This window comes from Pleurodeles waltl, chromosome 4_2, assembly GCF_031143425.1.
Source record: "Pleurodeles waltl isolate 20211129_DDA chromosome 4_2, aPleWal1.hap1.20221129, whole genome shotgun sequence".
In the NCBI taxonomy this organism is placed as follows: Eukaryota; Metazoa; Chordata; class Amphibia; order Caudata; family Salamandridae; genus Pleurodeles; species Pleurodeles waltl.
Window position 1 is genome coordinate 163,680,749 of NC_090443.1, and position 24,645 is coordinate 163,705,393.

General features: G+C 42.6%; 1 protein-coding gene across 3 annotated transcripts in view; it reads left to right on the plus strand.

Annotated features, from left to right (window-relative positions):
* Nucleotides 1-24,645, plus strand: part of PDE1B (phosphodiesterase 1B) — a 1,852,897-nt gene that overhangs the window by 1,310,563 nt on the left and 517,689 nt on the right. For all 3 annotated transcript variants that reach the window (XM_069231031.1, XM_069231030.1, XM_069231029.1), the window contains one exon: nt 3,315-3,415. In XM_069231031.1, the coding sequence (XP_069087132.1) occupies nt 3,315-3,415 (101 nt within the window). The remainder of the gene's footprint in view (nt 1-3,314; nt 3,416-24,645) is intronic.

Below are 24,645 nucleotides of genomic sequence, written 5' to 3' on the forward strand. Positions count from 1 at the left end.
ATACCTTAAAAGCAAGTATGAGCTCCACTTCATTTTAGATAAATACCAAAATGCTGTGCACCAGCATAATTGCTGAGGCTGCTAAATCTTTATTTTAGGGAATTTCAGAATCTTTTAAGAATCTTTTCCATGGAAAGCAATGATAGTGGTCAAAACATACACAGTCCAAGGGGTGGACTACTTTGTTTGGTATATTTGAAAAAATGCTAAAATGTATCTTACAAATCCCATACTATCATGAATTGCAAGAATAACACTTGCTGTAAAACATGGGAATGGGGATTAGCGAAAAAGAAAGCATGGGCCACAGCGATACTTTTTCTCTAAGTCTACCTTGCCCTAATGAAAACGTGCTCTGCAGACCAGGCAGGGGACAATGCAAGATAGAAGGAAAGTAAAATAATGACTGGAGAAAAGTTCGAGGTGAGTGTCAGGGCCACAAAATTGTTGGGGGATGTGTTTGGAAAAATTGATCTTTCAAATTTTTATAGTTAAGGGTTGTGTAGGAGGTTGAAGGAGGACCCTGGAGGAGTAGGAGGAAATGGGAGGAATACCCCGTATATCATTTGTAAGAAGGAGAAGAAAAATAAGGATATTCCAGGAGTACAGGGAAAATAATTAATGGTAATTTCAGCTAACAGCTGCCCCCCGTGAAAAATGGAGAACTGAATGGGTTGTAGAAATCATGGCAAGAAAATTAAAAGTGTGGGTACTGACGATCATTCCATCAAAAATTAGCACCGAAAGGAGATAAATTAATTGAAACTTGGTGATTTTTTCAATAACGCTTTCCTATTGCTTTTATCCTTAGGGAAATACTTCAAATTCTTTCAGAACTAGTAAATCATAGCAGGAGCAATCCTACCCACACCCATTCAAGTTTGTTGACTCTGTACATAATCAATCAATTCAAAATTCTTCAAAAACAAGCAATAATATGGGATGTGTCCATGGTTTTGTTCAGTGCTGAGGGTCTCGTATTCTTGGATTTCTATATTCAACATCCTATAGGCCCTATAGGATCCACAGTAGTCTGTGAGTATTTACACCCCTTAGCCAACATTTTGTAATGGTTTTGTGGGCACCCTCTGAAGGTGTAAATCATTTTTCTATGCTCATGCATTAGTCTAGGCCCCTACAACATAGTGAATTTAATCTGTTGGTGTTTTAATAAAACAGAGTATTCCCCTGGGTGGGTTCATCACTCTGTTGAATGCCTTCCCTGGGGGGAAAACAAAGAACCCATTATATTGCACAGCGTTTCTCATATCTGCAGGTTTCATTTCATTTTCACTAACAACACAACATGCAAACATAGCCAAACATCCAGATGATAATGTCAGGAGAGCTTACTATATGACAGAATATAAACTGCTAAGGAGTAAAGGGGGACAGGAGGAAGTATCACAAGACGACTTAACATCATTTGGTCCAATTTTACAAATATCCTGCATCACAAAACAGATCCAACACAAAATCCAAATTGGGCCCAGATTTATACTCTGTTTGCGCCGAATTAGCGTCATTTTTTTTACACTAATTCAGCACAAACTTAACTCCATATTTATCTTTTCACGCTAGACTAGTCTAACTTCGAAATATTGGAGTTAAAGTCATTATTTGGATGCATGAACCCCCCTTGCGTCAATGAGATGCAAGGCAGGTGTTCCTGACCAAAAAATGACTCTAAGGCCCTAGCGCCTTATTTATCCTCCTGTGCAAAAATGGTGCACAGGAGGGAGGTGGGCCTAAATAATGGCGCTAAGCCTGCTTAGCGCCATTATTTAATGCCATGGTCAGGGCAGGTGTTAGGGGACCTTTGGGCCCATTTCCATGGTGGTACACCATGGAATAATTCCACAGGTGCCCTCCCCAGGGACACCCTCACCCACACCAGAGGGACATCGGAGGATGGGGGACCCCATCCCAGGTAAGTAAAGGTATGTAGAGGTAAGTATTTTTTTTTTAGTGCCATTGGGAGCCCTGAAATGGGCCCCCCTACATGGCACGGGGTGCAATGGCCATGCCCAGGGACCCTTGTCTACTGTAATGTCCATTGGGGTGGTGGGCATGACTCCTATCTTTTATTAGACAGGAGTCATGTGGTATGGTAGGTTTTGCGTCAAGAAATGACACTAGGCTGGTTAAAGTCATCTTTTTTCACTCTAACCAGTCTAACGTATTTTTTCAGTGCAAAACCCCCTTCTCCCATGCCGCCACCCCCACCCCTCCAGGTAACGTAATTTTCCTTGACGTTAGCCCACCCTTTACGCCATATTGTGCCATTCCTTAAATAGGACTCCCGGCCGGCATCTTGGAATGGCGCTAGCCAGCGATAAACTTTTTCATGCAAAACCGCATTAGCACAGTTTTGCGTGAAAAAGTATAAACCTGGGCCTTGGTATTTACAAAGCAATGCAAATGTTGATTTGCGTTGCTTTGGGAAAAAACAAAGCAATGCAAGGCACTGCCTAACTTTACTCTGCGTCAAGAAGGCATTGCATGGGAGGTGTATGCACCAGTGGCTCCTGACTCATCCCATATTTACAGTGCGTTGTAGAGATGAGTCTTCAACAAAATGGTGTGCCTGTCTGGGCTGCGTAATGAGGAAAAATATTTTTATTTCTCCTCTTTATGTCCTCTTAAAGGAGCCACCAAGGATAGTTTTTGTGCAGGAGTGTATCCCTCCCTGAACAAAATCTACCCTGACCATAACACTGGCAGTCTTGCACTATGGTGCAAGGGTGGCTGCGTTGGCACTTGGCATCCCAAAGTGCACAAGCGCAGTGAGAGACTGAACTATGCCATTTTTAAAAAAATGTGGTGCAGTTCTGCTCTCTCCTTGTCAAGCAATGCAGCGCAGCAACTTCGTTATATTTGGCTACCCTTATTGATACATTTTCTAAACTATGATTTGAGAACATTCCCTAACTGAAGAGTACGTTTAGGGCAAGTGCAACTATCCCATGCCTATGCTCGAAAATCTAAATAAGGCTATGGTTGCAATCTGAGCAAAAAAGGTAGTATTAAGGTGATTCAAAGCGGAGACCCTAGCTGATAAAATATTTCTGTGACGCTTCAATTTATCAGTATAGAAGACAGGTAGCATAAACTGTACTATTTCTATTTTAAAAAAACACTTAGGGTTTAATGGCAAATTCTAGAAATCAGAGTACACACGATTGAAGTATGCTTCTGCTTAGCCCAGTCCTAGCTCCTTGTTTTTGGTAACATTTGCCTTTCAGCTTACGTAGTGCAGAACATCAGCTTTTCTCACCTCTTCTTTGCTTTTCCCTGTGTTTCCTCTTGAACAGCATTGCTTAACTGAGATTGAAGTGCTGGCCACCATATTTGCTGCTGCAATCCATGACTTTGAGCACACGGGCACAACAAACAGCTTCCACATCCAAACAAAGTGAGTATTTGAAACCTCTGTGGTAACGAAAGAGCAGGCATGCTTTTGTCTAAAAAGGTGTCTATTAATCAGCAGATTCGTTTTGTAGTTCATAATCCCAGCTTTAAGGAACTTTGTTTCGTAGCTAGAGTCGAGACATTTGACACGTTTGAATTTTGATTGCTTGCTGTACTTCTGTATGCTACCTGATATCCTGCATTATTTTTATTCATATCTAAATGTTGTATGTGCATCTTTGCTAAAAAAAAACGTATACAGAATCTCGCACTAGTAGTTCCATGGAATCCAAGATGTTCCACTCTCTTCCCTTTCACCCTTAGCATTATGAGATTACTTAAGTGTGCCTCTCTTCCAGTGTAATTTAAGAATATGACTAGTAACCAGGAACGGCTCCTTTGCTATGGCGAAGGAGCGTCGCCCCATTGGCTGTGCCAGAAGCAGAAAAATAAAACATAGTTTTCCATAGTTTTATTTTTCTGCTTCTGGCACAGCAGTGCAGGAAGGGGCAGGGCTGGGCTTTGAAAGGTGGGAAGGGGAAGAGGGGGGAGTACACTAAGTGCACACGTGTGTGTGGCCCGCTGTCTGAGGCTGGCCAAACACACATGCGAAATTTAGGTTTCTCCAACACGGCTGCACACACAGCCAGACTGGAAAAACTACACAGACCCCAGGCTTGTGTCTGAGCGGCAGTCACTGCTGCTCCGACCAATCCTTATGCTGCTTACATGCTATACATAACATGTAAGCAGAGCCAGGATTGACAGGGAGCCTGTGATGGTGTCCCAGGATTGAATTCTGGAACACCAGAAGAGTATTGAGGCGGCAGGCGGCAGCAGCAGCGAAAGAAAGAGGTAAGTTCATTTTTTATTTTCTTTTTATTCCCTCCTAGCACCTCCTCCCTGTCCCCCTCCCCCCTTGAGATTTGTGGCAGCCGCCGCTGCAATAACATAATCATAAGTGGTGTGTTCGGAAAACACATACCATATAAAGAAGAAAATATCCACTGTTCTTAGTACCAAGTTGTCTTGCTTCTTGTTCCTTGTCCACCAATCTTCATTATGCTTCTTTAACAGTGTCATCCGCAAGAACTTTCAATGTCGCTGACAGTCCTTCTACTTTCTTTTCATCCGCACAATTTCCTTCATCACAGCAAACAATCTGACCATTTTAAACACATCCCAGTCTCAAAATAGCAATTCAATTTAAATTTTTTATTCAGCAAAAATACTGATACCATAAAAGATCATAACATATATATTACCAATAAAATAATAAAAAATGAAAAACAATCATTTTATTACTACAGTACAAAATAATGTTCTTCCTAAGATGAATAGCACCCAGTATTTAGAGTGCAGTACTAAGACATACAAGAGGATACTCAAGTGCAAATAAATGGGGTGCAGCAATTTTAAAATCCGTGGTATTTTGTGCGATTAAAATTAGTTTAAAAAAATGTCTCCTCAAACCTGCATAAAAACACAAAATAAAATAAAATAAAGTGCTCCATACTTTGTATCAGTACACCATCACAGGGACAGGGAGTCAAATTTGAAGGACATTTCTCAAAAATATCATACCCACATATGTTTCTATATGTTCCATTTAGAAAATATCCTTCGAACAAACCAAACATTGTTTAGGTTCTCTTCTCCACTATCTCAACACTATTCATCAGAAATCCTACGTATGTATCAAAAGTTACTGTCACTTTGACCAATGTGGGGACAATCTCCTTCATGTACAGGAGTTTATTTGATAGAGAATCTCCATAAGACACTTTGTAGTGTCTTGCATGATTTAGAACAGAACCTTTCTGGCTCCCTGAGGTCTCCATATCAGAGTGATGTAATCGCTAGGATAGCTTATAATGAAAGCTTGGTTCAGAATGTTGAAGTTCACAGGTACACACAGAGGAATAAAGATATGTGATTTACAGTTCAGTATGTGGCATAGTTATTCAGCAGGTACGAGGCTGGGAAAGATGCTACAACTAGCAACGAGATAGGGGATAAGTAACCAGAAAAAGGTGCTCTCCTTGCGAGTTTACCTTGGTCCAAGCAAACTGCTCATGCAGGCCACGTGTGTCTTCGTTGGAGTGCCGGGTCAACAGTTTGTGTATGGGGATTCAAAGCCTAACTCTAGCCGGTGTGAAGCTTTTGAATGGAAAGAGAGTTTCACAGAAATGTCTATACATTGTTTGGTCAAGACACTGCGACCAAGATTCTACAAAAAGGTACAGCGCTGCCACGCAAAATAAAGTTATACAATATTAACGCTGAAGGCAAATTCAAACATGTTCACAAAGCGTAGTTAAAGACATATCAGACACCAAATAGTGGTGCAAGGCAGAGATCATCCAGGTGAAGACAATACCAATTGACGTGTAACAAGAATAAAATAGATGACTTACCGAGTCTAATTAGTAGACTCATCACACCCCAATTAACTGTGGCTCAAAAAGAAGGGCCCGGGGTCTTACTAAAGGAGCGCTCCAAGTTTACAGCGGCCAGAGACTAGGCAAAAGGCCATTCTGTGGATGGAGCCCATCAAGGACAACCTTGAGTCTGGCCCATTGCAGGGCCCTGGACATGGCATGAATGGAATTGATTATGATTTGCAGTCAGCGAGGCTGGGGAAAGCTCAAATCCCAGCATCAGTAAATTCACATTGGTCTACAATGCTGCCATCTTTCTCAAACCACCACCACCATTTGACACTGCCAACTAACAAAATATTGGTGATAAATGGACTGCATGGATAGAGACATTTGAAGATTTCATAGATGCACATGAAGGGACTGAAAACAGTAAGATTATCAAATGTCTCCAAAGTTTTGATAGTGATGGTGTGAAAGATGTCGAAAAGAAAAAGCAGAGACTGATGAAGTCACATATCGTCAGATTAACAATGCGTTGAATCTCAAGTTTGATCCAGTACCAAATGTTGACTATGAACAACAGGTTTTCAGTCAAGAATGTCAAAGAGATGGCAAAACAATCTATGAATTAATGGACAAACTCGACACACTCATCAAATACTGTTAGTGCAATTATTTTGATGATGAAGACACCACACAGCTTAGAGTTATCAATGGATGCTTCTCCAATTCATTCACACTTCAAATGCTGAGAGAAACTATGAGGGGCTCATTAAGAGTTTGGCGGTCAGATGAGCCGACCGCCAAACAATACGGCGGCCTCACCCCCATCGTATTATGACGTTCCCACTGGGCAGACCATCAGGAACATCGTATCAAGACGTTCCCACCAGTCATTCTGGCGGGAACAGTGCTATGGTATTTGTCTTGCCTCTCTTAAGGGAGCCGAGGCCAATAAGGTAGCACAACAGCACCCTCAGAATGCACACTGTCTGCAAAACAGACAGTGCGCATTCCAAGGGAGCTGGCACGGAGCCCCCGGCACTGCCCTGTGGCCCCCAGCACTTCCTTTCCACCAGCCTCCGTGGCTGACCACAAGTCCGACCACTGTCAGCCCATCGGGAACCATGTTCTTGGTGGGGACGACGGTCCGACCTCCAGGGCCATAATGTGGCAGTTGGAGCACCTCGAGTGCAGCAATTTGACCGTCACTGTGAGGCTGGCAGTCTCAAGACTGCAAGTCTCGTAATGAGGCCCTTAGTCTGGAGCGAGTCTTGATGGCTGCCAGGGCTAAGGAATGTGCTGATAGACAAGCTGCCGACATGGAGGCCGGAGGTGCCAAGAGCGAGTCTGTCTTAAGTGTGAAAATAAATTCAAAACAAAAGACTGAAGGATGCAAAGTGATGTCTACATGCAAAAAGTAAGTGTGTTTCAGCTGTGGATATGCGTTTCCACATAAAGGAACGTGTTCTGCCATTGTTTAGATATGCAAAGGCTGCGGTGAAGAAAACCATTTTGTGACAATGTACAGAAAACCATTTTGTGAAGGAAAAAGTGAGTGTGTCATAGCACAAAGTACTTTCTAGAAGCAGCGTTTGACACGCCACCACAAGGCTAAGCGGCAACATCAGTCTAAGCAAATAGATACTAAACAAAGTGTATCGTCATCTAAATCACCATCAAACAGTTCTTCTGCCTCAATAATAAGAGACATTGAAGAAAGTGATTGTGCCATGTCAATGCTCTCAGATAAATCTACATATGTCGGACTGGTCTCTTGTGAGGAGAAAATTCAGTCAAAGAAAAGTTGACACGCCAAAGCAGCAAATTTATACAAACACTATATAAAGTTTACATTGAAAACAAATGAATGTTCAATACCTTTCATTATCGGTAGTGGTGCCTCGATAAATATAATGCCTGAAGAAAAGTGCGATGAACTGTCTCCATTAAGACCAAAGTGTACATTTGGGCTGCTTTGATGCCCCTGAAGAGTTGAGGTTTGTTTATAGCGACAGTAAAAAATAAGAAAACACAAGTACCCGTCCATGTGCTTCAAGGTACAGCGGCAAGTGCCTGCTTGCTCAATTTAAATACGGCTGCTAACATGGGATTGATTTCAGTGAATAACTACATGAATACTCATCACAAATTAGTGAGTACATTTCTTTCATTGTTTTATGATTTAGGAAAGTTAAAGACTATGAAAGTAAAACTGCATATTAATGAGGATGTCCGCCCTGTTGCACAGACAAGTTGTTTTTCATTTACAAGAAGCTGTTGAAAAAGAACGGTGATCATTAATTAAGCATCACATCATTGAACACTCCACTGGTCCAATGCCACGGGTTTTTCCCATAGTAGTAGTACTAAAAAGGACCATTACATAGCCGTGCGCATATGTGATGACATGTGACAGGCGAACAAAGCGATCGAATGAGAATGATGTCCAGGGCCGTGCATTGCTGACAATTGTATTTGAACAAAGATTATCATCAGTTAGAACTTGAGGAAAGCTGCAGATATTTTACAGCCTTTTCTACACATGTTGGTTTGTTTTGATACAAGAGACTTAGGCCCTCATTCCAACCCTGGCGGTCTATGACCGCCAGGGTGGATGTCGTCAGAAGCACCGCCAACAGGCTGGCGGTGCTTCATCTGGCATTCTGACCGCGGCAGCCGCGGTCGCCCAGCCGGGTCCGGCGGTTTCCCGCCAGATTTCCCCCGGCTGGGAGAATCCTCCATGGCGGCGCTGCATGCAGCGCCGCCATGGGGATTCCGACCCCCTTCCCGCCAGCCTGTTTCTGGCGGTTTTGACCGCCAGGAACAGGATGGTGGGAACGGGTGTCGTGGGGCCCCCTAACAGGGCCCCAGCATGATTTTCACTGTCTGCATAGCAGACAGTGAAAATCGTGACGGGTGCAACTGCACCCGTCGCACCCCTGCAACACCGATGGCTCCATTCGGAGCCGGCTTCTATGTTGCAGGGCCTTTCCTGCTGGGCCGGCGGGCGCCCGCCGGCCCAGCGGGAAAGCCAGAATGGCCTCCGCGGTCTTTTGACCGCGGAGCGGCCAAATGGCAGTGACCGCATGGCGGGCGGCTACCGCCGCCCGCCGCGGTCAGAATGACCGCCTTAGTGTTGGTGTGTCATCTGCTGTAGAGCTTTTCCAAGATGTCAAACGATACATCATACAACCTGTTGTGAATGCATTCAATTATAGTGATGACAAATTTGTTTTTGGAGCTACAAAAAAAGAGCACGATAAAGCCCTCACACATGTATGTCAGTTACTCAATGAGAAAGGTTTAACCTTAACGCAGACAAGTTTGAGTTCTAAAGGAAAAAAATGAAATTCTTTGGCCATATCTTTTATGATGGGGTTATGACACCAGATCCTGGAAAAGTACAAGCTTTGACAAATGCTGATCCCCCACAAGATTTTTCATATGTATATTCTTTTGTTGGAATGAACATAAGAGTTTGTCACTGTCAGTGCTCCATTACGAGAGTTAACAAAGAAATATATGTTTCTTTTAAATGGCCACAAGAATGTGAACAGAGATTCAAGAGAATCAATCACGCCATTAAAAATGCTACAGAAATGACATACTTCAATCCAAAACTCCATACCAAGATTGTGGTTGCTCTAGCCCCGCTGGTTTAGGCATTATACTCGGACAATAGAGACGATGCCCAAATACAAGACAATATATTGTGGTCTATGCTAGTAGAAGCTTGTCTCAAACAGAACATGGGTACTCATAGATTAGCCCTGATTGTCACTGCCACCAAATTATGATAGTGACCTGTAACTCAATAACTCAGGAAGGAGGTATACTACAAGAGAATCCTGATTCCGGAGAGTCTACGACAAAAGGTGATTGAAGTGGTCACAAAGAACTTCATGGTATTGTTGCTACAAAGAGAGCTCTCTGAGACTGAATTTGGTTTCCATACTTAGATGAAAGAGTTGAAAACAAACTCAGGCGTGTCACATATGCAATTGCCTATCAACCAAAGTTACATGCCTGAGAGAAAATAACCATTGATTTCTTTGGTCCACTTAATAATGGACATCATTTAATGGTAATTGTAGGTGAATATTCATGCTTTCCTTGGTCTAAGATTTTTCATCCACGACACAAAAGCGAATAATCAAAAAACTTGATGATGTATTTGCAGCTTGGGGTATACCAGCCGTGGTAAAGTCTGACAATGGTCCACCCTTCAACAGTAAAGAATAGAAAAAATTTCTGGAGCATCTGAACATAAACCATCAAAAGAACACACCCTTATGGCCAAAGGCCAATGGACTTGTTGAGTGTTTTATGAGTACGCTAAAGAAAGCAGTACAGTGTGAAACTATTGAAAAACCCAGTTTGAAAACAGTTTTAAATTCTACTTTACAAGCTTATCGTTCGACAACACACTTTGATGTTTAGGAGAGCAATGGCAACCAAGTTACCTCAATGGACCACAGAGATAGTCATAAAGACCTGGTTCGTACAAGGGACTTGGTTCAAAAACGGAATACAAAAGTCTATGCAGACAAGAGATGACATGCAGAAGACCTCACATTCAAAAAATGAGATGTGATGAGCTCTCAACAGTTGACAAAAAAAATCTGATGCTCCTTTCGATGCTGAACCTTTCCAAGTATTGTCTACCAAAGGACACATGGTTACTGCCCAGCACCCTGGGAAGTCTACGACCAGAGAATCTTCTCATTTCTGGCCTGTATTTCATCAGTCTTCAACTCAAGATGGTGGCAGAAAGATTGATTCTGACACCCCAGAGACTGTTGTGGATTCCTTACCATCTTTAACAACTTCTGACATTGAAGATGAAAGTTTACTGCTTTCAGTAACTAGATCGGGTCGACTGACCAAAGGGCCAAGAAGGATAATTAAAGAGAAACAGTCGTCCAGTGTTTCTGTATGTATATAAATATTTGTGTATGCCAAATGATTTTCTAGAAGAGTTTGCAATTTTTCACATAACAGAGGCGGAGATGGTGTGTCTTACATGATTTAGAATGGAACCTTTCTGGGTCCTCGAGGGTTCTGTATCAGTGTGACCTAATCGTTAGAATATTATGTAATGAAAACTTAGTTTAGAATGTTGAATTTCACAGGTACACCAGAGGACTAAAGATGTGTGATTTACAGCTCCTTGTGTGGCCTAGTTATTCAGCTGGTACCAAGCTGGGGAAAATGCTACACACTTTACCCCTTTTAGTCCTAATACACTGACCAATCCCTTGCCCAACTTCACCTATATATCTCTCAAAAGCATAATGGGGGTCATTCTGACCCCGGCGGGTGGTGGGCGCCGCCCGCCGGGCGGAGACCGCCAAAAGACCGTACCGCGGTCAAATGACCGCGGCGGTCATTTTGACTTTCCCGCTAGGCAGGCGGGCGACCGCCAAAAGGCCGCCCGCCCGCCCAGCGGGAAAGCCCCAGCAACGATGAAGCCGGCTCCGAATGGAGCCGGCGGAGTTGCTGGTGTGCGACGGGTGCAGTGGCACCCGTCGCGATCCTAATGGGGCCCTGTTAGGGGGCCCCTGCAGTGCCCATGCCAGCGGCATGGGCACTGCAGGGGCCCCACGACACCCGTTTCCGCCAGCCTCTTCCTGGCGGTGTAAACCGCCAGGAACAGGCTGGCGGGAAGGGGTCGGAATCCCCATGGCGGCGCTGCTTGCAGCGCCGCCGTGGAGGATTCCCTGGGGCAGGGGAAAACCGGCGGGAAACCACCGGTATCCCTTTTCTGACCGCAGCTTTACCGCCGCGGTCAGAATTGCCCCTGAAGCACCGCCAGCCTGTTGGCGGTGCTTCCTCCGTCTTTTATTGCTTTCTTGTACCTTGCCAGTCCTTCCTCACTTCCCTCGATTTATCTGATTTCATTTGTCAAATCAGACATTTCCCCAAAATTCAGAATATAATCTTTCATCAAATAAAATCACAAAACTACGTAGTGTAACTTGGAACTGTCTTGTCCTACTGTCCTGTATTCTCCTGATGTGCCAAAGCTTCCTTTTTCCAATCTCTGTGACTCTTATCTGTTAGTTGAATTTACCCGTAGGTACTTTGTTCACTTCCACCAATCAAATTACCACTTGGAAAGTATAAGGAAAGAATGATTTACCTTGCTGGGTGCACCTTCATTACAGAAGCACAGGTTCAATCATAATTGGACAACTACTTTTCCCTTCTACCACTTACTCTTCCATGATCGGGCCCTCTGCATGGATCTTTCTTTGAGGTGGCTGTTAGGTGTTAATACGCTGCAACAAAAGCATTTATAAGCTTCAAATGTAATGATAGCCTTAATTTCTTGAAGTCAATAAAGAGAGATTTAATAGATTTATTGTAAGAATCAATTGGTAATACATTTTTAATAATCAATAAGTCATACAAAAACACACATGAGGTGTGTCCCGAATCTGTCCCTATCCTGTCATCCCTACTTTACAGAATGAAAGAATATTTAAAGAAGCAACCTCTCAGAGTCAGTTCAGTCTGGGAACATTTCACAAATAGATTAAAAAATATTCTCTTTCCTGCTCTAACACGGTTTCCCACATCAATCAGCTCCCAGTGCTTATTGCTATCATTCTACACTGGAACATTTTATCAAGTCCTCTTTGTTTCAGTACAATGCTAAAGTCTACTCTACTGCAGAATGAATAATGATCTCATACTCAAATAACCCAGGAGCCAGACAGCTTACGCGGTGAGGGCAGTAGCTGATATTGGCACCTCAGGAATCTTTAATCATCAGCTTCTCTTCTATAGCAATCTACACATAATGTATAACAACCACAAACAACAACAGTAATGTTCTCTCTAAGGGGTTTCCTCCTAACCCTTTCCCTCGGACACCTTTTCATACATTTTCAGTAGCAAGAATTATTAACATTTGTGAAAAATTTTCTTAAATGGTTGCAGATTCATACTGTGAGAGCCTTGAAAAACAGAAGGGTTGGATACGTCCATGTCCTTTCTCACACACTTTTTAAGTCTGCAAGAATACTATTACATACATAAGTATAATTTCTGATACCCTTCCCCATCCCTTTATAATGTTAGGTCATTCATTCAACATTTTTTTATTTTCTATGCACGTCAGCACATTCCAAAGTAGGTTAGTACTTGAAAAGGATCTAATTGGTTCCATTGTTTAGGACAATGTTTTGTTGCATCTTATAAGTCAAAGAAAGGTTATGAAAGAAACATTTCACTTCAGGAATTTTCCAGTCTAAGGAGTTTGGTGATTCAAGCTGCAAGGATTATGTAAAGGTCAGAGCATGCTTTTAAACAGTGAAAGTTATGGCAGTTTTCAGTTTAAGGACTCTCTCACTCATTAGTAATAAGTAATAGGTTTCAATTTTTCTATTGGAATGCTTAGCAACCTTATACATAAATTGATAAAAAATCCATTTATATATTACAAAATAAATTGTACACCTTTGAAACCAACCATATACACTGCTACCACTTTTCTATGGAAACTTTTTCTCTGCATTTCAATATGCTCACTACTGTTGCATCGCCCCTAAAACAGATTTCAGGCTACTGAATAAAATTGTTTATCATCATATGTATACCTTTATGAAATGTCACTCACTTGGATCTGTACGCTAATATCAATTGCTGTTTTTCCAAAGGTATGATTAAAAAGGAAACACCCATTGTAAATACAGGGTTTTCAGTGACTTAGATGGCTCGTACAAGTGTAGTTCATCACACTCTTTGAACGTGATGGTACACTCCCCGGCACTAAATAAGAACTCAGAACCTTCATGACATACAACAACCACTAACTCTCTCTGAACCACATTCCTTTCTCTCACTGCAAAGCTCTTCCACTATGACACCTCCATGCCGTTCTCCCTTAATGGACACCCTTCACCAATGCAGAATTATTTCTTCCAAACTGTGTTTTCATCCCCCTTATCCTTTCTAGGATGTCATCCTCATTGCAGGATCTCATCCAATTTTCATGAGAAATGGAAATATAAACTTTGCACAAAATTGCAACCGCATCAAAGTCATCTTATTAATGTACTACAGGCTCACTAATTCTAAGCGTATATGCAACATAGATTGAGTAGTTCCAATTTTCTTTTCATTCACACATATATGCAACATAGGTTGATCAGTTCCTATTTTCACTCCATTTACATGTAGCTTCACTACTATATTCCTGCACTGACATCATATTGTATGTAAAGGAGCTTGTTATATAAAATCAAGGGTGAGCAGTTCCCTGAATTGGTTGTTATTGAGTGTTGTTACAAATTCTGGGCCCTATGGAAATTTCCTAGGCTAATTGGAGCCCCTAGACAATCATACATGTCCTTTGCAATCTCTGGATGTTTCCTTTTTTTAGGGATAAAACACTTTCAAGCCACCTAAAGGTGGCACTAGTGGTTTCTCTGAAAATTGGTTCTTGGCAAATTTATCAGGTCACAATCATTTTGACAGGTCGAGTCCCACTTAAAATGGGCATGCAGTTTAATTAAACATACGTTATCTGTGATGGATGCAAAATTGTGGACATATTTATGATAAAACAACAATACACAGAATAATGGTGGCTATGCCACAATGTTCGTACACCCCAAGTGGTAGATAAGTTCAGGAAAATCACATATGTACAACCACGTGAAGTTGGATTGGTGCTCTCCTGGTATACAAAACCTGCCACCAAGGGTACAATGGTCAGAACCGGAGAAAACCCTGGTTCGGCGAATAATGATTAATGAATACGGAAGCACACAAAGGAAGTCCAATTGTCATGAAATATAATCAAAATAATTATTGCAGGCTCATAGTTGTTGTTTATAGTGATTTATTCTTTACTCTTATTGTGTCAATTGTAATGTCCAAACCAAACAGGCAGCCGACATGTTTCATCATAGAGACTTTTTCAAACCTGCAAAAATGATATACAGATTATTTCATTCAACTGTTTTGATGACATAGGAATACACATTCCTGGATGTACAATTTTCAATATTTTCTTTACTTCAGTTAGTCAATTGCTAAAGTTTCTTATTATTATTGTTAATACAATCTTTGCTAGACAATCCTTAACCCTAATCTGTGTTCTTCTCAATTGTTATCCCTATGTTTGTTCTTCTTAATCTTGGTTCTAGCTAATCTTATTATTATTTGTTTTCATAGTTCATTTTCTGTCTTTTCAAGGAGGTTCAGGTGGGGTATATCTTCGACAAGGTACTCAAGCTCTTTTTGATCTTCTGAGTGTATTCAGTTCTCCATCAGTTTCATTGGCACTTCTTAATTCTTACTCATCCTTGATTGCCTTTAGTGGTGTTAATTTGTCAGTCACACTCAATTTTTGTTTCTTTCTGACAATTCTTGGCCAAGTCTCATTTACTGTTCTTTCATTGATATTGGTTCCAGAACTTGTACCCTATCCTGGGTCTTCAATTTGTCCAGTTGTTTCTGTGTTTTCTCCTTGACATTGGTTTCCCACAATTATGGTCAGTACATCATTATCTTCGCTACTCTGCGAGATGTCTATCAATTGAACAACTTTGCCTGTTAGAGATTCTTCACCCCATTTTCTTCTTGCTGGTTCTGGTCACTAGTTCCTTCTTGTACAATGCTAGGTGGAACATACACCAAAGCTCTAGTCTCTGTTTCTTCATGTGGATTCCTCACTCTCATGGTATAGGATGTATGAACCCAGTTTGGAATTCCAGCACACTTTACTGCAGTGTTCATGATCAGAATCACCTGGTAGGGACCTTTCCAACAAGGCTCTCAAATGGACTTCCTCACATGCTTCTTAATTAAAATCTAATCACTAGGGTTTAAACTGTGGCACTGATCTGCACTTAGGTTTTCAGATACAGATCAACCTGTTGAGACACTAAACATACCACATCAGCCAGACCTTTGCAGTAATTGAGTACCATGTCATCTGTTAGATTCACAAGTACATTTCCAGATACTGCAGGTAATCTTCTGGCCCTCCCCATCAGCACTTCATGGGGTGCCAACCCAGTTCTTCGATCAGGTGTGTTCTTAAATAATCAGTCAAAGCGAGTACCTACGAGTACGATAATGTAGCGCTGAGTACCTGCCTAGCTCTAACTGCATCACATAATAAATAATATTCTTAACATAAAGTAATCGTAATTTACCTGTGAGTGGAAGCCTCATGCTATTCAGAAAACAAAGTTAGCATTGTAGAACAGAAACCCCATAATATAATACTCACCAAGCGCCCGGAATCTCAATGCCTCGCAGGTCAAGCAGGTCCCGTTCGCGGTCGATTATGCTTCAGCTGCTGGGTAGTGCGCTGGCCCTGGTTGGTGGCCCTGATACACTAGAGTACTCTAGCCAAAATCAGCAGATGCTCCCACAGGGGGTAACCGCTTCCAGGCCTGCCACCTGCTGCCAGTATAGAGGGAAGGTGGCGCTGCACATAAAAGACCAGTGCTGCCACCTTCTCCTCAAAAAAGATTAGCTGGGGCTGAACCCCTTGTCTGCACCACTGCCCACAAGAAAGGCGGCTGCTGGCTGTCATGGGGGCCTGGTGTTGCCCTACTCTGCCATGATGCAGGGGAACACACATTTATTTTATAGGGAGGAGGAAGGAAGAAAAGGTAAAAATAAACAAAAATACAAAAAGTCACAAAAAAGCATGAAAAAAATAAAAAACTGTAAAAATACAGAGGCACAAAAAGGGACACTAATAAATGAATAAAAATGAGGGGTAGATGAATTAGGATGGCCCTGCACCATAAATAGAGTGAAAAGCAAGATGACCATGCAAACCTCGTGGTGATGTTTGTGCGTAATTTTGAATGCAAGTACATACTTTGCATTGCATTTGACGATAAACGCAATGTGACTGGACTCGAAGGAGAACTTCATGTAGCACGGCTGAGTTTTTTCTACTTTGCGGAATTCCTTGGAGCGTGACTCTGCACACTTCGTCCAGGCTACTCCTGACTCCCAATCATGGATGAACCATTGTAAGTGCATGACATTGTTGAACAATAGCGTTCCACCTCATTGGCGTACCTATTTTTGATTGAGTCTTAGCCACAATCGCTCCTACCTGCCACACATTTTACAAACGCTATCTCTGTCGGTTCCTGTATGATTCCAATAGCTATTTTGCTTGCTGTCCATTTCTAATGGGTGTGCTTGCTGAGGTCATAAAATCTCGTTGTGACCACAATTGCACGTAGTCACGGACAACACCAAACCCATATTGACTATCTGTGAAAATTGTCAGTCTCATTTTGGTAGTTCAGTTGCAAGCCCTAGGAAGAGCAATTAGTTTTGGGCTGATGAAAACCCTTGTAACCAAGATGCTTTAACAATTTCTCGAATTGTGCAGACTGCATGTGCTGCTCTTAAGCATCCTTCATTTGTTGTTAGGCAGGAACCATCATGTTTTCTGGATTCTTTAAAAGCTCCTCTTTTATGCCTGGCTTTGGTTTGGTACACAAATCTGTAATATCAAGGCAATCATGTTCACAATGATCAGATCCATTTTCTTCATGTAATGGCAACAGTGTGCTAGGATTTAAACCAGGACATTCCTTAGCACCACATTGTTTCCAGACAATATCTGTTGCTCATATTTGGTAAGACACAAATTTATGAGGTGCTGTGTTTTAGTGTTTATGAGTAACATCTAAACCGAATGTGGGCCCAAAACAGTCAAAGGAAATTCCACTACAATGTTTTCACAGTTCTCAAGACTGGCACTTCCTGCAGCTACAGCTTTCGGACATCCAGGCAAAGCGGCCACTTCAGGGTCAAGAACAATAGAAAAGTATGCAATTGGTCCCCAAGAATTTGGGTTAGCACTGAGAGAACACACCCTTTTCTCTCTCTGCAAAACAAAATCAACTCTGGTGTAATCTGGCATAACCAATACAGGTGCGCAACAAAGGCTTTCTTTGAACTCCAAAAATGCCTCCTTGCATTCGTTGTCCCATGGAATCAGATCAGTTACATCTTTGTGAGTCATCCTCACTAGAGGTTGTGCCACCAAGGAAACATGGGGGGTATCCATTGTCTGCAATAGCTAACCATTCCAAGAAACATTCTGACCTCCTTTTGTGTTTTCTAGGTGTTCATTTTCAGAATCAGTACAACTCTTTCCTCGGGCTCTTTCCTTACGCTTTTCTCAATGTGTCCTAAGTAATGTATTTCTTTCTGGCAGTATTGTAATTTCAGGGGTGACACCTTGAGTCCATTCTCAGCCAAATGTTTCAGCAATGCTATGTAGTCTACCTGGCATGTCTCTTTAGTACTCAAACCGACCAGTAGACTCAAGGGCTCAAAAATCTTCTTTAAGATCTGATTATAAAGGGTCGGGATCTCCATATACTCTTGAGGGGCCCGACACCGTGTGATTACCTTCTCTCTGAACATGAAGGAAAATAAAAATTGACTGTCTTTGTGTAAGGGTATAGAAAAGAAGGCATGGCAAAGTTTGATTACGGTGAACCTTTCAGTTGTGCATGGAATTTGATAAAATATTGTGGCTGGATTCGGTACCACGTGAGAACATGGGATTACCATTTCAGTGTTTTTTCTCAAATCTTGAAGTACTTGCGCTTGGTTTGCGTAATCTCATGATTGGCGAGTTACATGGACTCCCAATCAGTTCTCTCAAAATTCTCTTTTTTAGCATTTTGTTTATTAGTGGTGTGATCCCTGCTATTACATCTGGCATCATTAGATAAGATGGTTCTTTTGGAAAAATAGCATCTGGTTGTACATTTATTTGCATTGCCTCAACTCCTTTAATTCTACCAATGTCCATTCCAGTTAAATCCTACACCTCAGCACTGACTTTTTAAATTAGTTCCTTGGGCAAATGATTTAATACTAACATGGGGGAAAATTCTGCTGTTTTCCTTAATGTAGGCTTGAATTCTACATCCTAATTTTCATGTATTTGAAACTCAACTTCATCTGGAGAACAACTCAACTTGCACAATAAGTCTCTCCCTAACAGGTTAACAGAACTGGAATCACAAACATCAAACTGGAGGTTATATTTGAATGATTCTATATTTACTGGAGCTTCTTCTGAAATTGGGTTGGTAACTAACTTGTTTGCTACTCCCACTACTTGTATTACTCTTCCAGAGAGGGGCAGATCTGGCATTTCTGCTGTTCTCACAGTCGAAAGGGTTGCTCCTGTGTCTATTAAAAACATAACTTGGTGGCCATTTACATTTACATCTAAATATGGGCCAATCTAGTCTACTGCTAAGATTGCACCAAGCATCCAATCTGCCCCCACTCTCGTGCACCGTCATTGTGACGTGACAAAATTCAGAATCCCATTTTCATAGAACATTGGAAATTGTTGCATCAACTCAGGGTTTTCACATTTTGAGTCAACCTAGGCAACTGATTTTGATTAAACTGAGCTCCATTAACAAAAGCCTGAATCACAGGGGCTTGTGACATAGGCAAGAATTGGTTTTGTGCTGAGGCTTGTATTTGTCTTACTGGAACATTTGACATTTGTACCTGAGTGACATCCTGCATCTGATTAACTTGATTTTTATCTGGATTAAATCTACATTCCCACTTCCAATGCCTCACCTTATTACACATGTGCCAAGCAGTCATTTTCTTTAGTGTTGCAACATCAACACCTGTACCTGCGTCAGTAGGAACACCTCTATCTCATCCAGGCAACACCTGTACTCCTATTTGAATTCCTCTCAGCATCACTTCTCACAGTCCCTTAATGGCAGCAGCATTCTCAACACCGACAAATATTGGAAACCCCGTTGCACAAATTTAGTCTGGGCTGACAAGAGTTTTTCCTTAATCTTTGGCTGTCTCATTTCTCGCTTGGCACTACAATTTTGTGCATACTTCAAAATCTCACCTAAGGACTTTCTCTGCCAATCACATTCTGTTGTATGTCCTGACAGATCTCAGTTCTCAATCCAATCACAAAAGTCGTAATAAAGAAACCCATGTCCCGTGGGTCTAATTGTGTCTGCCCTATGTGCGGCTAAAAAGCTTTCATCAATATTTAATTAAACATATGCACTTTTTTTTAAACTTCCTGCTGCATTCTGTTCAATTGTAAATAATTTAAATCCTTAGGTGGAATTCTTCTCTTTAAAAATGCTATTGCTTCATTATATTTGGTCATCACCACAGGAGATGGTGCATTCATACCAGCTTCTCTTGGGGGTTCTGAGGTTGGCCACTGAACTGCTGCCTAACATTCAGCCCATAAATCATCGGGTCGCACAATCTCAAAGAAAGCATCTAAATCAACTCGCAGTGCTTTGGACAGTTTCTAAAACCTCTCAACCTGCATACATCATTGCATTGGACTGTCCCTATATTGATTTAAATGCCCTCACAGAATTTATTCAGATTTATTCTAATTCACCTTTCAATTTTTGCACATGTAGTGGCCTTTCCTTTTGAATAACTGGGCTAGTCTCTACACCTGTCCTAGTATTAGGTTCCTTTACACCTTCTACTTTCGCACAAGTCTAGATGACCTCAATCCACTGAGGAACCCATCCTTCCCCTACAGCCCCTTCTGTTGCAGTAGGTTGTGCCATAATGACAAACCAAGCTTCCTCTCCCAAAGCTATAATCTCTTATGGTGGTGTCCAACAACAATCTGTGAATTTTGCGAAGTTGGGACAAACCTAGTTACTGGAGTGTCCCCAGAAGTTTGTTGACTCTCTGCATTTGGTGTTACCTGTGTAGGTCCTGTCTGTTGTGCAATCAATCAAGTCGCCTGGGATACAGAGACCTGATTAATCAATACTTTGACTGGTGGTATTGATTGAGAGGTTCCAATCTGAGTATGTGTTTTCATTGCCTGTTGCCTTAAAGGTGGTGTAATAACAGATTGTGTAGAAATCGTTTGGGCAACCACTACTTCTGATGGAACTTGTTGTGTCACTGCAGGTGATATATTCACAGGCATCAGTGTTTGCATCCGACTAGTGATTTGTGAAATCATCAGATTTATAGGAGCTAAAGCATTTGTCACATTATTCTCAGTATCCGCCGTGGTGGGTTCTGCATAAGGTGGTGGACGTACAGATAACATTTCTTCTAATATATCATCTCCTGTATCAGAATCATTGTACGTTTCTGGCTCTTTTTGTGCCTCATCTTCACATTTCTTTGTGGTGGTCTTTCACTATCCTTTGGTCTTTTCTACCCTTCCTTTGTATGTATTGGCTACAACCTTGTACCTTCAGCTGTACTTTTTGTCCACACTTGTGCTCTGTTATCCCAAATTGCATCTACATAATTCCTCACTGTCCTCATAGGACCAGATTTATACTTTTTGACGAAAAACTGCGCTAACGCAGTTTTGCGCCAAATAATTTAGCGCTTATTAGCGCCATTTCTTAATGCCTCCTGTGCATCAAATTTTTTACTTTGACGCTGGGTGGCGCTAATAAGTAGTTTTTCCTGACGCTAACCGTTGCACCTTTTCGAAAGGCAAAATAGCGTTAACGCAGGAAAAATGACTCTAATCCTGTTTATGACATGGAAACACGTTGCAAAATGGATATGCGTAATTTTTCCCCGCAATAGCATCAAAAAGTGACGCAACCGGAGCAAACAGTGCTAAGGAGCCCCAAAATGGCACCCAGAAGCCAGGAGAGACCCCAGGGAGACCCCAGACAACCAGGAAACAACCGGGAGGACACAGACAAGACCCAGGGGAGAGACAAGAAGAAGAGTACGTGTTGCTTCAGCGCAGAGGAGCATGAAATACTGGTGAGAGAGGTGACAGAGCACCAGCATCAACTCTTCATCACCTCTAACTTGACAAATGGGAGGAGAGAGGCAATTTGGCAACAGACTGTGGACAAGATTAACAGTGTGGCAGAGGTCAGGAGAACTGTCACTGAGTGCAAGAAACACTAGCATTACTGCAAGCAGAGGAAAAAGGAAAAAATGGCAAGGAATAGGAAGGCAGCACTGCAGACCGGAGGTTGGAGTCCAGCACCACAAGAGGACTTGGACGAGATGGAGGAGAGGGTTGCAGCCATCATCCCAGAGGAAATTGTCACTGGTATCGCAGGAAAGAACAGCGCAGGCTACCAGGAAACAACACATAAGCAGGGTAAGTTGCATGCGGGACCAAAATGCCTAAATGTTAAGTGCAAGAAGGGGGAGGCACATACCTACTATACAATGCATGTCAGCCCTGCAAATCAGGCAGTAGAAAGGGCAAAGGGGCACGGCACGGGACTCCCTGCATTGCCCATGCCAGGTGCATGGGCTGTGCAGGGGCATCCAGGGGCACAGTACAACTCAACACCAACAACCTTTGCAAGGGGGTACACCGCCATGCCAAGGCTGCTGGAAATGCTGAAGCAGACCAGGAGGGTAGGGTAGAATGTAAAACTGGTCTGGTGTCATAGGACAGCTGGTATTGTCAGAATGTAAACTAGAGGAAAATGCCCAGTCTCAGGCTATTGGCTCAAGCGGCATTCATCATTGACAACATTTGCCACAACTACCTTTGCTGTGTGCGCTGGTCAATTAGGAAATGGCAGTTAGGTGCCCATGGAACAAACACACTAGAAATGAGAGTTCAGTATGACTACATGATCAATCCCTATCCAAGTACAACTCCTGTCAACTGATCATGTCCATAGACTCAATACCCATCAGGCACTGTCACATACATAATGTTGTACACAGCAGTAATCTCTTACCCATGCTGGCCATCCCTGGGTTTACCCCTGTGCCTGTGTCACATTAGCTGCAATGTCACCATGCAACATCTTGAGTATCATAGTGCTAAGACAACTGCATTGAGGGGGAGGACATATGTGTGTAGGAAGGTAAACACACCCTCACAGTCACAAGAGGAAATGGAAGTCTGCCACATCCATCAGTGCAATGCAATGTAGCACACATACGCAAACATCAACATGAGAAACTACCAGTGGTAACACCTGTATTGTCTCATGGAAATGCCATGCATGGTGTGGGGCTAAGTCTCCGCACCATATAGGTGTATGTGAAAAATGATAGACTGGAACTGGGCCATATTGTTATGTGTGGTGCTGTGGCATCAGCACATGAGAAATCATTTCAAGGCCTCACCATGCAAATGGAAGTAGAGGGAGGATTGATGAGGACAAGAAGGTGGCAAGCCACAATTTGGACAGGACCCACACCTAGAAGATGTGATGCAGACAATTGCCCAAACTGCCCACACTACATGTGACATGCAGGTGGGGCATAGGGCTGAGAGACTACAAACATGAATGACAGGAATAATGCATGGGACCCAGGATGACAATGTACCACCATTAGGAAGTCAGTGACATCACATTGCAACTGGCACAACGCAGACACACTAATTGTACAATATCTAATTGCAGAGGATAATGGCTCTCCTGTGGATGTGCCTCTCCTGGACTACCCTGATGACCTGGATGACCAGCTGACAACCATCAGCCAGGAAACCCTCCAAGATGCCCTCCAGACACCACCTCCAGTCGCAAGGAGGAGCATTCATGTAGCAGCCTTTCCAGAAGACCCACCCACTACCCCAATAGTATGACCTGCCAGCTCAAACACAGCTGAGGACTCTTATGACACAGGGACCACCTTTGAGAGGACAGTAGTGGGAGTACAGAGGGAGATGGCCAAGGAGGTGCGATGGGGATGCAAACTTTGGCAGCCAGCCTTGAGGGGATGCTCATGTGCATGATGACGTCCGCAGAACAGACAGCAGCCAAACAAGTTACACAATCCCTACTGCATGGAGTCCAACAGTGTGTGAGGGACCTCACCACTGCTGCGAGGGAGTTGCCACAGTACCTGCCCTCCCAATCTTGCTGCTGCATGCATGACAACAAGCTGGACTTCCACCGGGAACTGGCCTCCCCAGGGCAGACATGGCTGCCTACCACAGGGATGTTGCTGCCATACTCAATAATCATCAGCTCCTCCTTGCTGCAGTGATGGCATATGTAGTTCCACAGATGGCAGCTGCCGGGAATTTGGTGTCCACTTCTCCAAACTCTGAAATGTGTTGCCCCCTCAAACCCATCAGCACCACTATCAAGGGCAGAGGAGACAACACACACATCGGAGGATGAAGATGTGGAACAGATCATCTTCACCCGTAGGAGTACCCGGAAGCACTAGCCCATGCCACATGGGCACTGATTTTCCTTTGTCCTGTGCATGAGAACATGCCAGTGTTGCTACAGTTGGTGACATGCACTCTTCACCGACACACTGTTAACCTTTCCACTATGGACTGCAATTGTTTCTCACTACTCAAGTGGCAATTCATATTCCTCTGCACTGAGCGACACTTCGTCTAAGCATGTCTATTGACATGTCCTTCAACCTTGCACTTGTGTTGCGTCACAACAGAATGCTTTATACTAATAGGGTCACAGACCTGGAATATGTATATATTGCACTACAGCAATTTAAAATAAACAGCACCAACACACCCACTTTGTCTCTGTGTAATGTGACACATCTACTTTGCTGGAGATTTGTGATGCGTGTAACATGCCTATAGTCACAGAGTGACAATACCAGAATGCAGAAATAATGTGGGCACATATCCACGCACAAGGTATCTACAAGATGAAAGTCAATGCTGGCCACAATCCCCTACAAGTAAGTCACTGAGTATGTGACATTTGATTAAAAAAATAAATGCCTCACCCACAACATACAGCAAGAATGGCTGTTTGAGAGTGTTTAGCCAATAACGTCACCTGGGAGTACAAACAAAACACATTGGCTTGAAATTTGTAAACTTGACTCATCTGAAATTGGCACTACTCAGTTTAGC